The 13,428-nt window shown below is 46.1% G+C and overlaps 1 protein-coding gene across 2 annotated transcripts in view; it reads left to right on the top strand.

Annotated features, from left to right (window-relative positions):
* Positions 1 to 13,428, top strand: part of LOC138527502 (uncharacterized) — a 260,309-nt gene that overhangs the window by 152,421 nt on the left and 94,460 nt on the right. For both annotated transcript variants that reach the window (XM_069638745.1, XM_069638744.1), the window contains exon 3: positions 6,889 to 7,092. In XM_069638745.1, coding sequence (XP_069494846.1) covers positions 6,889 to 7,092 — 204 coding nt within the window. The remainder of the gene's footprint in view (positions 1 to 6,888; positions 7,093 to 13,428) is intronic.

Below are 13,428 nucleotides of genomic sequence, written 5' to 3'. Positions count from 1 at the left end.
CAGGTGTGTGATGCACACCTTGCATGTCAGGGTCATCCGCTTCTCAGAGCAACTAGCTGGGGGTAGATCTCTCTCCGCGGCAGGGCCCTCCCTCTGGAACAGCCTTCCTGTCTCACTTGAACTTGAGGGGAACCATCTCCAGTTCTGGAAGCACCTCAAGACCTTCCTCTTTGCTTCTGCTTTCTCTCTGCCTCTCCCTTGCAGAATTCTTCACTGGAACTGCACTGGAGCTGCAACTGGGCCACTCTCACCGACCTCTGTCCCTGGCCCAGCCACTCTCCACTTGCACTGCCTCCCTGGCAACCCCTGCACTGCGGTACTGTCTCTCTATCCCTACAGCCCACCCTTCCCAGCACTTGTCTGCACTTACCTTTGCAGTTGCCACCAGCCGACCTATGTATTTTTTTTTTTTTGGGCTCCTTCCCCTGTACTGTACTCCCCCCCCCCCTTCCCCCTACCCCTGCACAATCTCAATGACACCTGGCCTAGTAGTACCGTTGTCTGTCTTCCCTTGTTCCCCCCTCCCTGCCTCATCGCACCTTGAAATACTTGTGTATAGGCCATATCATGTCATATGTGTGCCTTTTGGTCACACAGGATAGCTTGTGTTTAAGTAGCTAGGGATGCAGACGATGTGGCACTTCCATGGCAACTGTCTCAGGGTGGTAGGGTTGTGACAGTTGACTGTCTCTTTGTCATCATCGATTGTCACCTGGTATGTGCCAGGCCTGTGTGCACTCCGCAGGGGTGGGAGTTTAGGTGAAAAATGTGGCCACAAGCTGGGTCCGGGCTTCCTCGCCATGTGCCCTGTCCCCTCCCATGGGCAGCGCCTGTGCCTGTGGTTGGGAATGTGGGGGCACCTCCATGTCCACCGGGATGCCTTGCCGTGTTGCAACATTGTGCAGGACACATGCTGCCACAATGATCCTGCACACTACTGGTGGTACATAGAGTAGTTGCCCACCAGAGCGGTCAAGGGAGCGGAAACGTGACTTGAGCACTCCGAATGTGCGCTCCACTATGCCCCTGGTTGCAATATGGGCGGCGTTGTATCTTACCTGGGGTGGTGTGGTGGGGTTCCGGATTGGCGTCGTCATGTGGTTGCTCAGAGGGTAGGCACTGTCCCCTGGGGAGGTGATAATAGTTGAGATTATTAGGGTTTGGATATTTGTCTGTGTGTGACTTGCATGCATGTGCAAGGGCATTTGTACTGACCTAGGAGCCATGTGTCGCCATGCTGCCCAGCATCCAGGGCCCGGCTCAGGGCGGACATTCTATATATGAAACTGTCATGGGTGGAGCCAGGGTAGTTTGCATAGACAGAGGTGATGATTCCCTTTGCATCGCATACCACCTGTACATTGATGGAATGCCAGTGCTTGCGGTTTCGGTAGATGTGCTCAGTGGCCCTAGGTGGACGTAGGGCCACATGGGTGCAATCTATGGCATCGATCACCACCCTGAAAAAATCCAGGACAACGGCCTGCCTTTCTGCGGGTGTTCTGGGCATGTATATGTGCCTGCGGACTGAGGGGCGCGCTGTTATGATTGCCAGTACCTGGTGTAGGCAGCGTGACTGCGTGGCCTGTGAGACCCCCCCCCACTATGGCAGTGGTCCGCTGAAATGACCCAGTGGCCAAAAAATGCAGGACATTGAGCAGCTTCTCCAAGGGGCTCAATGCTTGGGAGCAAAGGGTGGGGTATGTAAGGTCATCTTCCCATTCCCTGACCAGGTCTAGGATGATATGGGATGGAAACCTATACCTGCCATAGACCTGGTCGTCAGGCATCCCAAAAAGGCTTGTCCGTGGTGCGAAAATGCGTGCCCTGGCTATTCTCCTCCTCCTGCGGTGTCCCACGATCAGTGCTGTGACAAATGGGGCATTCATCGTAGCTGTATATACGCGTTTGTTGTTTGCGCGCACTTTTATGCTGTGCGTGGGGACGCTTCCGCCTGTCTTCGTGTTGCGGACTCGTTGACGCCTGTGCGCGTTTTTTGCCGTGCGCGGGTTTCCCATATTCGGATCCATGAATACGGGTTGTTCGCGTGCGTGTGGGCGTTCCGTGTAGTTCCCTGCAGTACTTCCCCAGTTACGCCTTCTTTTTCACACGTTGTTCCCCATTCCGCGTGTTACGCCCACTGTTCCGCCCACTTTGGTTGTGTGCGCCGCGCTATGTGCACTTTTGCTGTGCGCGTAGCACACGCCGTGTATGCCTGCGTGCGCCATGGCTGGATTGGGCGCACGGACAGCGGGAAACACGCGCAGCGTCTTCCTTGAATCGCACGCGTGCGCTGCGTTTCTCACGCTTGCGCTCCCTTGCGCCTGCTTGCGCTAGGATTTTCGGCACACGTTTGTTCCATGAATCGGCCCCTTAAAGTATTGGACAGGCACAATGTGGGATGTTGAGAATAATACAGTTCCAGAAAGTTAGCAAACTCAATGACGTATGGAGAAACGTCAATGGTGGGGTCTGATGTATTGGTGCATAATATATGCGTGTTCTGCATTTGTTTTTCTGATTTTTGCTAATTCACACTGTCTAATTTATTGGTCTCAAAAAGATAGAAGTCCCTTTTTGATTCTTCCCACTCCAGTGACTCTTGCAGAATTGTCTGTTATCAGAAGACCAAGACCCTATGTGATTATCCCTACAACGGTGACACATGTGAAGTCACCAGTTTCTCTGACAAGTGTTCTTATGATTCCCCCTATAGGATGGTCCATTTTTTATATGCTTTATGATCATCATGTTTGAGCTCAGTTGGCGAAAGGGAGACCCAAGAGAAGCACAAGAGAAGTTGATTATGAGTTAAATAATTATTTAGACAGTAAAGCACATTTGAGGAATAACATGTGTTATCAGCACATTAAAGAGGTGGGAAAAAGAACCTCCGAGTTGCTGTGTCTGTGCTCTCCTACCTTATGCTATGGGGAAATCCAAGATATTCATAGCTCTAGAAATAGCAGTCCAGACTGCTTATTGCTTGACTCGCCTTGCTCTCTGCCATACAAGAGGTCAGTTCCAGGGTCAAACAGCATCATTGGTATGGGTGACCGATGGTCCGCTCCAGAAGAAGATTATGTGCAAGATTTAAAGACAAGCGAGATACCACACACCAGAGATCATGTGATAAGATACGAACAGCCTGGAATGAAGGAAGCAGGAATTAGATGGGAGATAAACAAGAATCTCAATTGCCAAGGGAAGAATGATGAGGAAATACTAAGATGCAAGGAGAGAGGCCAGATGCAAATCTGGGGAACAGTACTTTCATCAGATGGATGAGAGGAAGGCATAGTTGTATGCACGGCAGTGGCAGTAACAGGACATCACAAACCAGTTATAGATTGCGTGGAGAAGGGATGCAAACCTCTCTGGCCGAAGCTTGCAAAGTTGCTGACATGGGTTGAGGACAAAGGAGGCCTGTTGCAGATAGTGCCTGTAGCCAGTGCAGAGCTGTACTTCAGAAACAATGGCACAAGAAAAGTTGGAGAAAATCAGCAGTGAAGTTGAATCTTTGATGTACCAGGAACGAAGGATGGGACAGTAGTGATAATGGACCACTACTGGGCCTGCGGATCCAGAACGTACATGAAGCTGCCCAAGGACTGGGGAGGACTGCGTTCTATAGTCATTGTCCATGTTTCAGCATTGGTGATTCCGAAGAGTGACCTGAACATTGGGGAGTTTCCAAAAGCAGTTGCTTACCTGAGAAAAAGGAGAACAGTTGGATTCCTCAATCGAACAAAGAGGGAGAACTACTTCTCAGCTAAGTTGATTGAAGCCTTTAAAGACATTCCATATGAACACAGATTGTTCAGCCAGACCTCAGCGATATTCACGACTATTTTCATGCCAGGAATCCAGATGATGGCAAATGCCAAATGATTACGGATAACCAGATGGAAGCTCTTGCAGACGATCAATACTACAATAAAAGGATTTAATGCTTTCAAAGAAGAGCTGAGAGCCATACGACTTATGACTCTTCAGAACAGATATGTTCTGGACATGATTACAGCTATGGATGGTGGTGTTTGTGCCAAAATCAGAGAAACCTGTTGCACATTCATACCTCTCATGATGGAGAATGGGACCTTGACAGAGGCCATAACGATGCTAACGAACAAACTTGCACGTCAAGATAGAAGACGAAGTGGAAGATATTGCAGATGACAGCTGGTTCACGTCAACCTTTTCATGGGTTCCACAATGGATGGCGAATATCTTCAAGTTCCTTGGAGCCTTGTTGGTGATAATCATGTTTGGATTCTGTGTGATCAAAATAGTAATCACACAGTGCAAGAAGACAGCAAAGAAAGCAACAGGAATGAATACCATGAACGATGTTGAGTCAGGGTTTGGACACAAAGAGCTGACAGATGAAGAAATTGGAGACTATGTAAGGGCCAGTATTCATGCACCTGGGGGAACAAAGTTCCTGTATCCGAGACACCACAAGAAGTATGTGGGAAGATGGATCTTCTGCAGTCCAAGTGGACAATGTAGTCTTATGACCTGGAATCTCAATGAACATGTAAAATCAGCAGGCTCTTTGAAAGGAGTAATGAAGATATGGACTCCAAAGAAGCACTTTTTCAGACACGGGTGTCTAGATGTGAAGACTGATGGGAGAGTGGTTGATGAATCACCCAAATGGGGCAGTGTAGAGGAGGAGCAAAATGCCTTTACTGGAAGTCCTGCCACCATTTTGCCTATATGTTGGCAGCCGGAAATTGTGACATGCACAATGCCAGTATTAGTGTCTATACCGCGAAGTGTCATTGAAACGAGGTATCCATTGAGAAGACCCTATATGATGTGTCCGCAGAGAAATGATAACCTGTTGAAGGAGGTTCCTGAAGAAGTGTGAAATGGTGAAGGCAAGAGACTGGTGACGTCATGTGAAGCAGAAATGACGTGCCAACAAGAGATGCCGAAGAAGAAAGTATATAGCCCTTATAGATTCTGAGGACGATAGAAAGCATTGGGTGACATTTCATGTGCAGGATTGAAGATTGTACGAACGAAAAGCACTGAAGAAAATCGTTTTATAATTGTATAGATGCAGTAATGCAACTATACTAAGAAATCATAAGGCTGGCTATACGTAGTGAATAGACTGCAGGCGGTGCCGCCAATATATATATGTGTGAATAGAATCTGGACGTTCCACGGCGCATTTTAGCAAACTGGGATCCCATGAACGGGAAGGGTTGAAAGTGTGGCGCAGTTGAATAAAACAGCATACGGCGAAGGAAGATTCGAGAAGGCTTGTCTGGCCCAGTGTCAAGGGTTGAGGCAGCCAAGAAACTGGTTATCTATTTGAGAAGATACAATGAATGTGCGAAGCAAGACATGCTCCTGTTGAGGTGTAATGGAAAAACACTCGAAGTGCCAGGTTTTATTCATTTTATAGTATTAAATGCAACGAAGGAGCTCAAAACACGGTCTCCTGTCACATGGTCAAGATGAGAATAGACTTTGAGAGACCTACACCGTGACTAGAAGATAAGGCCATGCTCACACTCCCTTCTATTCCCAGGCATAGTGATCCTTTGCAAGGCTGAGTTCAAAGACTAATTGACTGGCAGACCGCTAGCGAGTGGAATATTCGAGAAGTGTGCAAGCGTGCCAACCAATTGCAGAGGGCAACGTAGCAGAGAGCCCTATAGTTTGAGAGCCAATAAAACGTGTATTTTTATGACTGGGAAGATGACTTACACTAGGGGTGGGCATAGTGTCCACCTGACCTTAGAGATCCAATCACAGCCTGCTCCTTTATAGAAAGTATACTTGGATGTTCTGCGTAAGCCTATCGCAACCCCAAGTAGGTTTTCTTATTTTGCCACGTAGTATGACGTCAGTGATGACGAATTTTTACTATAAATGTGTGTTTTTTCATCTAAATCTTTGAGAATGCTTGTGCGGTGTCCGTAGATGCCCGTTGCAACTCCCTGTTTTAGAAAATTGTTATTAAAACATTTGAGTTTTGCCAACTTCCTGAGTCGCCTTGATTATTGATGTATGAGTAAGATCTGCATCCCCATCCATCTCAGATACTGTTACCTCCTCTTAAAAGACCTACGGGTTCAATATTAATTGTCCATCAATGGTAGCAACTGCAAAATGGTGCGAGTACCTTGGAATATAATAGCAGTGCCTCGCAATGCCTAATAAATATACACAAGCAACACTGTTGGCTTTGCCAATGCTTGTTTATAGCAGGACTTCCGTGAAGGACACTCGGAGTGCTCATAAATCGAGTGTCTGAAGGCGGACATGGTAAGACATTTTTACTACACCAGTAGTAGGTTTACAACTCTAAGGCATTAACTCTCAGAGGTCTGATTTGAAGGAATGCTGGCAGGCACTTTGTGTGCAAAGTTTGATGGTAAGGCTTGATTAAAGGGTGCTCAAAGAGATTCCAGGAGGATGTGTTTTGGGCGTGGAGGGGCAAAAATTGGATGGGAATCACCATAGGGATTAGCATGGCTATGAGCTATGACTATGAGCAGGCAACGGGTGTGTAAATAACCAAACAACACCTACAAGCTTTGTGTCCCTCCTTTATATGCCATTTCGCCAAATCTAAAAAGGCTATTGAGTCTCATCGGAGTTCCGTGACCTTATAAAGAAACTTGGCCTACTCGGTCAAGCAACTCCTCTGTGACTTGCAATATCCTTATAACGTAAGGAAGTGGGTAGGTGAGCCACATATGTTAGCTCCCAAAAGTAAGTTGGCATTGAAAATCAGAAATCTTTTTTGCTTATGTGCTGTACCAAAGTCTTGGTCACCTTTTGTTGTTGAAATTCAGTGCTGCATAGATGTATAAGTCTGCAGAAGTAACAAATACCTTGTTGTGCCTTACCTTGTGTGCTTAGAGTGCGATTGTGTTCCAAGGCTTCAGCTACAGAAACTCGAGTTCATACAACCATCCTTTACAAATCTTTCACCCGGGGCCTTCGATCAGCTGTCTACTCTTACAACGATCTGCTTGCAACATTACAAAGTCACAACTCCAGAGAGCAACCTCGTAACCTTGCTGGTGCGCAACCTCCCCAATGTGACCGACCTAAAACTTGCATGTAAGCGCCATTCATTTCTTTTCATTCTTAATACCTAATGAACTGTAAACCAAGTGAAAGATGCACTTGGTCGACAAGGACGCCTTTGTGGGACGGCAGCAATTTACTTTTGATAAAATGGCGGAAAGCTTTGGCTCTGCCAGTTTGGTTATCCTTCAATTTGAGGTTACGCAGAGCTCTCACGTTTTCCGTTGCCTTTCGCTTTGTATTCTGGGACTTCTAGTTTTCCCACGTGAAATTTAGAACAACTACGTGTCCCAGAATTCAAAGCAAAAAACAGGACAGGATGGCCTTCTCACTTATGGCCATGGGAAACTTGAGAGCTCTGGCTTACTGTAGTTGCACGTGGGCACTTCATCCAAACTGTGCATGTTGTTTTAATTTGGGCACATCAGTTAGAAGCTTATGGTAATGCTTAAATTATGCAGAAGTGAAATGCTGCGCAAACACCAAATTTAAGTGTATAGAATCCCAAATAAATCCTACCTTTCTTCCAGCCACACTATTTCATCTGCTCAAATGTCTCTAATTTGGCCAAGATTTTGATTAGCCATAAAACGACATACACATTTAGCTTTTGCACAGTTCATGGATTATCCAAAGCCAGTGGCCTGCAACCTGTGGCTATCCAGATTTGTTTGACTACAATTCCCATGTTCTCTCACCATTGGCAATGGCATGTAGGGATGGTGGGGGTTGTTGTCCAAAACATCTGGAGAGCCAAAGGTTTCAGTTCCCTGCCCTAAGTTCTGATCCGTTTCCATTCACCTGTACTGGTTTCCTTGCTCATGTTTGGTCTTGGCTATAGCCCTTGGGCGAGCTTGGAGAGCGAAACATGTGCATGGATTTGCCCTTACCCTATCCAAGGAGGGCCTAGGAGGTTAACGTTAAACAAACACCAGTGATGTTTTGCTTTATTTGATTTTGATTTGATTATTTGTATCGCGCTCCAAGAGAGACTTAACTGTATCCGGGCGCAGGTGGATAAGTAAACCTCAAAATGAGGTACAGAGCAGATCATGTACACATGCTAACCCTGAGCTGGCAGGGTCTAATTAAACAGGAGGGTTTTTAAAGCCTTCCTAAACTGGACCAATAACTGGCAAGCTCTAATCTCCATTGGGAGATGATTCCAAAGTTTGGGTCCAAAGACTCCAAATCTCCTATTCCCTCTGGAGACCGATTTGGAGCGTGGGACGATCAGCAAAAGCTTATGTCCTGAACGCAATGCTCTGGTAGGATAGTAGCGACAGACTTTAACACTGAGATACTATGGGACAAGACCATTGACGCATTTGTAGATCAAACAGGCCACTTTGAATTTAATTCGGTCCTCGACCGCCAGCCAGTGCAGAGATCTGCGGAGCGATGAGACCTGGTCCCTTTTCCCCAACTGCCCCACAAGTCTTATCACTGCATTCTGGGCCTTCTGCAGACTATTTATCTGCTTGGCTGGGATGCCTGCCATCAGACTGTTGCAATTGTCCAAGTGGGTGTTTGTCATAACCCCTACAACCACTGCATAATCTTCGGATGGTAGGAAGGGAAGTACATTCCTAAGCATTTGCAGGGAGTAGCAAACTAACTTGACCTTAGCCCCCACCTGGGCTTTACTACTGAGATTATTTCACCAGATACAGCCCAAGTTTTTGATTTCTTTTGGGTGAATTGTAGCTTCTCATGTGGATATGTGGTGAGAATGATTGCTTCTCATGTGCAATTCTCCCCTTGGGCTCAAACTGGATAATCTCAGTTTTTGCTGCATTGAGTTGTAGCTGATTGTTGGCCATCCATTTATCAATATCCGCCATGCACTGGTTAACTTTCTTAAATGCGTCCTCAATGTTATCCGTCTCAATGTAGATTTGAGTGTAATCAGCGTGTTAGTGAAAGCTCAGCTCGTGACTCCCGTGTATATTTAAACTTGGACGCATATATAGATTAAAAATCAAAGGGCACAGTGATGATCCCTGGGGGACACCACATCTGAGGACATTGGCCTCAGAGGTGAAGCCCCCAATCCGCACCCGCTGGACTCTGTCTGCCAAGAAGGATCTAAACCAGTTCAACCCTTGTTCTGAAGCCTTTCCCACTCTTCTAAGACGCTCCAACAAAATTTTATGATCCACTGTGTTGAAGGCAGCTGAGAGATCCAACATCAACAAAACATTTGATCCGCCACCATCCGTGACCTCCAGCATGTCATTATGTTCTGCCAACAGCGCAGTCTCTGTCCCATGATTAGGTTGAAATCCCGATTGGAGTTTGTCCAACAACCCCTCTTTGTCCACAAATGCTAGAAATTGAGAGGTTACGACTTTCTCCAGCACTTTCGCTGGCCAAATCAGATCGACCACTGGCCGATCATTTTTTAGAAAGGCTGGATCTAAACTGGGTTTTTTCAACAGAGGTTTCACTATTGCATTTTGAAGTGCATCCGGAACCCGACCTTGGGTTAGGGATTTATTCAAAATCATGGTCATAAATGGTGTACTATTTGAAGGTAGCCTCCTAGCTGTGCAAGCGGGCAAAACAAATGCAAATTTATTTGTTGACTTAAGTTGGAGGATGAGGGAGTATATCCGTTCCTCAGTCACAGGCTGAAATCTGAAACTTTCCTCACATCCCCAATTCGCTAAGGCTGAATCCTCATCTTGAGGATCGGACGATCGCCCCCGCCCTTTCGAGATCTCAATACTCTTCGGTATTGCTGCAATCTTCTCCTCAAAGAAGATGTTAGTCATTAGCTTGTTCCTGTGAAGGGACAAGGGATGCAGCAATGCAGTAATGCAGTTTAGTTTACAGAATGTGGACACCACTGAAAACACTGCCCTTGCCTGGTTCCCAGCCTGCTCAATCTCCCCATGAAGAAAATCCCTTTTTGCCTCAAAGATGGCTACCTTATAGGTTTTTAATGCTTTCTTCGCCTTGTTGGCATCACAGCCCAACTTAGTTTTCCTCCAAAGCTTGTTGGTTTGGCGCACCTGCTTACGAAGCAGAGCCAGTGAAGGACTAAACCAGGGCATTGAAATTCTAGTTTTCGTTGGTTTCAAGGGTGCGTAGTTGGAACAAATTTCTTCCAGTATAGCAGTGCCCGCATTGAAATATTACTCACTTGCAACCGTTTTATCAATGCTTGCCAGTCTTGCCTGCAATTCCTCTCTTGGAATTTTGGCAAGATCACTTGCTTTGCGAGTCAATAGTGATGTACTGGCCGCATCCTCTCTGGTCTGTGTCCCTTCCATGGTCAGACCAAACAGTTGGACATGGTGGTCGGACCACAGAATGGGGAGAGTCTCGTATAACAATACAGACTTCCCCCTGAATTACACTAGTTCCAAACAATGACCTCTAACATGCAAGGGCGCGGTGGACAGTATGGATAACTCATGATTTCCCAGTAGTTCAAATAATTCTATAGAGTCGGGATGCATATTACTGTCCAGCCAGATGTTCCATTCTCCTACACAGAGGAGTTCCTTATATCTGCTCCTGACAAGAGTCAAATGTATATCTAACTTCTCCAAACATTTCCCTGCTGGTCCGGGAGGTCTGTAACCCAGTATGACTTTCACTGACCGCAAAGGGGAAGAGCATAATAGTCAGCTGGGAATCATCGGGCCAATCTAAGGCCTCCAGATGGAAGACATGAAGAGGGGATCTATAGATTATTGCAAATGGTGGAATACTGTCTGCAATCCGTCCGTTAACCAGGTTTCGGTTAATAACAATAGATCAAGTTTATTATCATTAATGAGTTACCCCAACTCCACTGCATGGGCCACCGCTGAGCGAGCATTATGTAATGCTGCAGTGATCACTTGGAGCTCCTCCTTCGTGCCCTCTTCCAAGCTTGATTCCCCCGTAATACTTGCCCTGCAAATGTCCAAAGAACGGGTCCTATCCAGCGTTCTAAAGGAGATGCTGCACATCCCATTATCAAGATCTTTTAAAACCTGAGTAGAGTACTTATCCCCCCCCCCCCCGGCCATGCGCCCCCATAAGGGGGGATAACTCGTCCTCTTGTGGCAGCCGAGTTCTCCGCAAATGGGCAGAGTAACCTTCCGACTGCCGCCCACTGCTGCAAATAGGCCTAAACAAGCTTTGCGTCAGCGTTTCGTGCTGACGCGAGTCAGTTAAGCCCTGTGTCGCCCCGCGTGACGCACTAACCAATGCGCCGCGCTTTGATGATGGGACTTGAAGTCCCGGCAGTGCACAGGTACAATAGTAAATTCCCCCTAGCTCGCTGCAATGCTTCTTGTTGGCACAGTTAACAGATAAGGAGGCAATTGGTAATCGTTCCTATAGGTCCCCCTGCTTAGTGATAATAAAAAACTCAGCAGAAACCAAAATTAGTCTGAAATGTGCACAATTTACATTTTAAAAAATGACGCGATTTAAAATAACCCCCACAACCCAGCAAAGCTATTTTAAAACAAAGATAGCGTTTTTGAACACAATAAGCAGCATGTTGGACAGAACAGGTAAATCATTTACTGCTTGTGACAGTAAGTGATTCTCTTGGATTGGTATTTGACTAATGAAATGCATAAAGGCCATGTTAGAAGAGACATTTGAACAGGTTGAAATGGTGTCGCAAGTGGGATTGGCACATTTCACTTATAAATGCACACGCCATACATTGATAGTTTACACAGAGTTCCAATTTTGTTTACTTGTTTTATGATTTAGCCATCTCACGCATACGTGTTTAATGTTCATCTTTGTAACATCCTGTTCATATTTTGGGATACTTTTCTCTCAGCAAAATTAGGAAAGCATGTGTTTCTTCTTTGAAGCACACCTTAAGTAAACTGATTGATGTGCTCCTCCCAGATTGCAACATATAACGGTATTCAGTGATATTACCGAACAGGTTTTACTGAACACTAATACCGGATAGAAATGACAGAAAATGTTTCAGTATTGTTTAAAAATAGATACGGGTTTGGGGTAAAGGGGGGGAAAAGAGGTTGAGAGATGGTTCGGGTTGGGCTACAACCAGGAAAAAAAAAACATAGGCCTGGGGGTTGGTGGGAGGGGGGGATACCCCCTGCCCCAAAACAAGAAATACCAATATTTATTTATTTTTTCTGGTAAAATCTACTTGGTATACCAATGTTCCGTAACATCACATGAAACCCATATAAGCGCAGTTATGGTCCTGTCCATTCATCTAGTACTGCTCACTTGGGGCTCAAGCTCTAAGGCCCTGTTTAAGGACACCAAATAGTGAAAGACCTTACTTACCAATCACTCTGTCCTGACTCCAACCAATATCATCTAGGGTCAACCTGGTGCATCACATTGACCAGCTCACATATCATCATCTAGTGCGCAGTAATCGGGATGGCTCGCAGGGCTTAAAATCCACTCTGGATCTCTGAGACCTACCCCAAGAGAAGAACAGTGATATCGTTAGAGGTGGTATCTATAACTATGAAATAGTGCACTACACCCCAACTTGTTTATATTACGGCTACACAGATGAATGTCTTTCCTTGGAATATGGGACTAAGACCTGAACTTGTTCATATTATTATAAGTGATAATTGTGTTACCAGAAGTTAGTCACCTATGGAACTAAAGCCAGTGTAGCGAATGGGGGCACCAATGTGCCTGATCAAGTAGTTCTCCAGCTTGGATAGGGCAACATTTAGCCATAGGGAAAGAAGGCTGTTCTAGCAAAGGAGGCCCCAGCACGGTCAGTTGGTCAGGGTACTTTCCCTGGCCTTTGGCGACAATCCAATTCCAGTTCCTTGGTACCAAATGGTTCTCAGAAATCATGGATTTAAGATGGATTATTTGTACGGTGAATGTATTATAATGAAGCTATGTCTGTATAGAAAGACAAATGTAGCCCAACTTATTTTACCCTGGACCGCTGGCTGTCCATTGCCGCAAGGCAAGGAGGGGGAACACTCCATATCCAATCCCGCTTTCCCCCCCAAACTCATAGAGAGAGGGTTTCATTTGACAGCCTGCAAGAAAAGGTTAACAGGTGATGGGCTATAGTCCTGAGTATTACGACAGTACCATAAAGTATAAAGGTACCTTATAAAAAATAACCAGCACACTCACAATTGTCTTTGTAAGACCTGTTATAGATCCTTGTAAGAAAAACGATATTTCCCCAGTACACTGCACGCCGGCAATGTAGCTAAGGGTTTATGAACAGTGGGTGCATGTCCCGATCGTTTTGGGAGCCTGTTCAAAGGGGGACACGCTGAGGCCCGGCAAGAAGGACGAGACTGGGTGATTCCAGCCCGGACATGGGCAAGATGGCGGATTGAGACAAAGGGTCGTAAATCGACCGCAGTGCCGCAGCGGGATCGC

Source organism: Ambystoma mexicanum, chromosome 14 (assembly GCF_040938575.1).
Source record: "Ambystoma mexicanum isolate Mex_15411 chromosome 14, UKY_AmexF1_1, whole genome shotgun sequence".
Classification (NCBI taxonomy): Eukaryota; Metazoa; Chordata; class Amphibia; order Caudata; family Ambystomatidae; genus Ambystoma; species Ambystoma mexicanum.
This window is presented reverse-complemented; position numbering and strand designations above follow the sequence as displayed.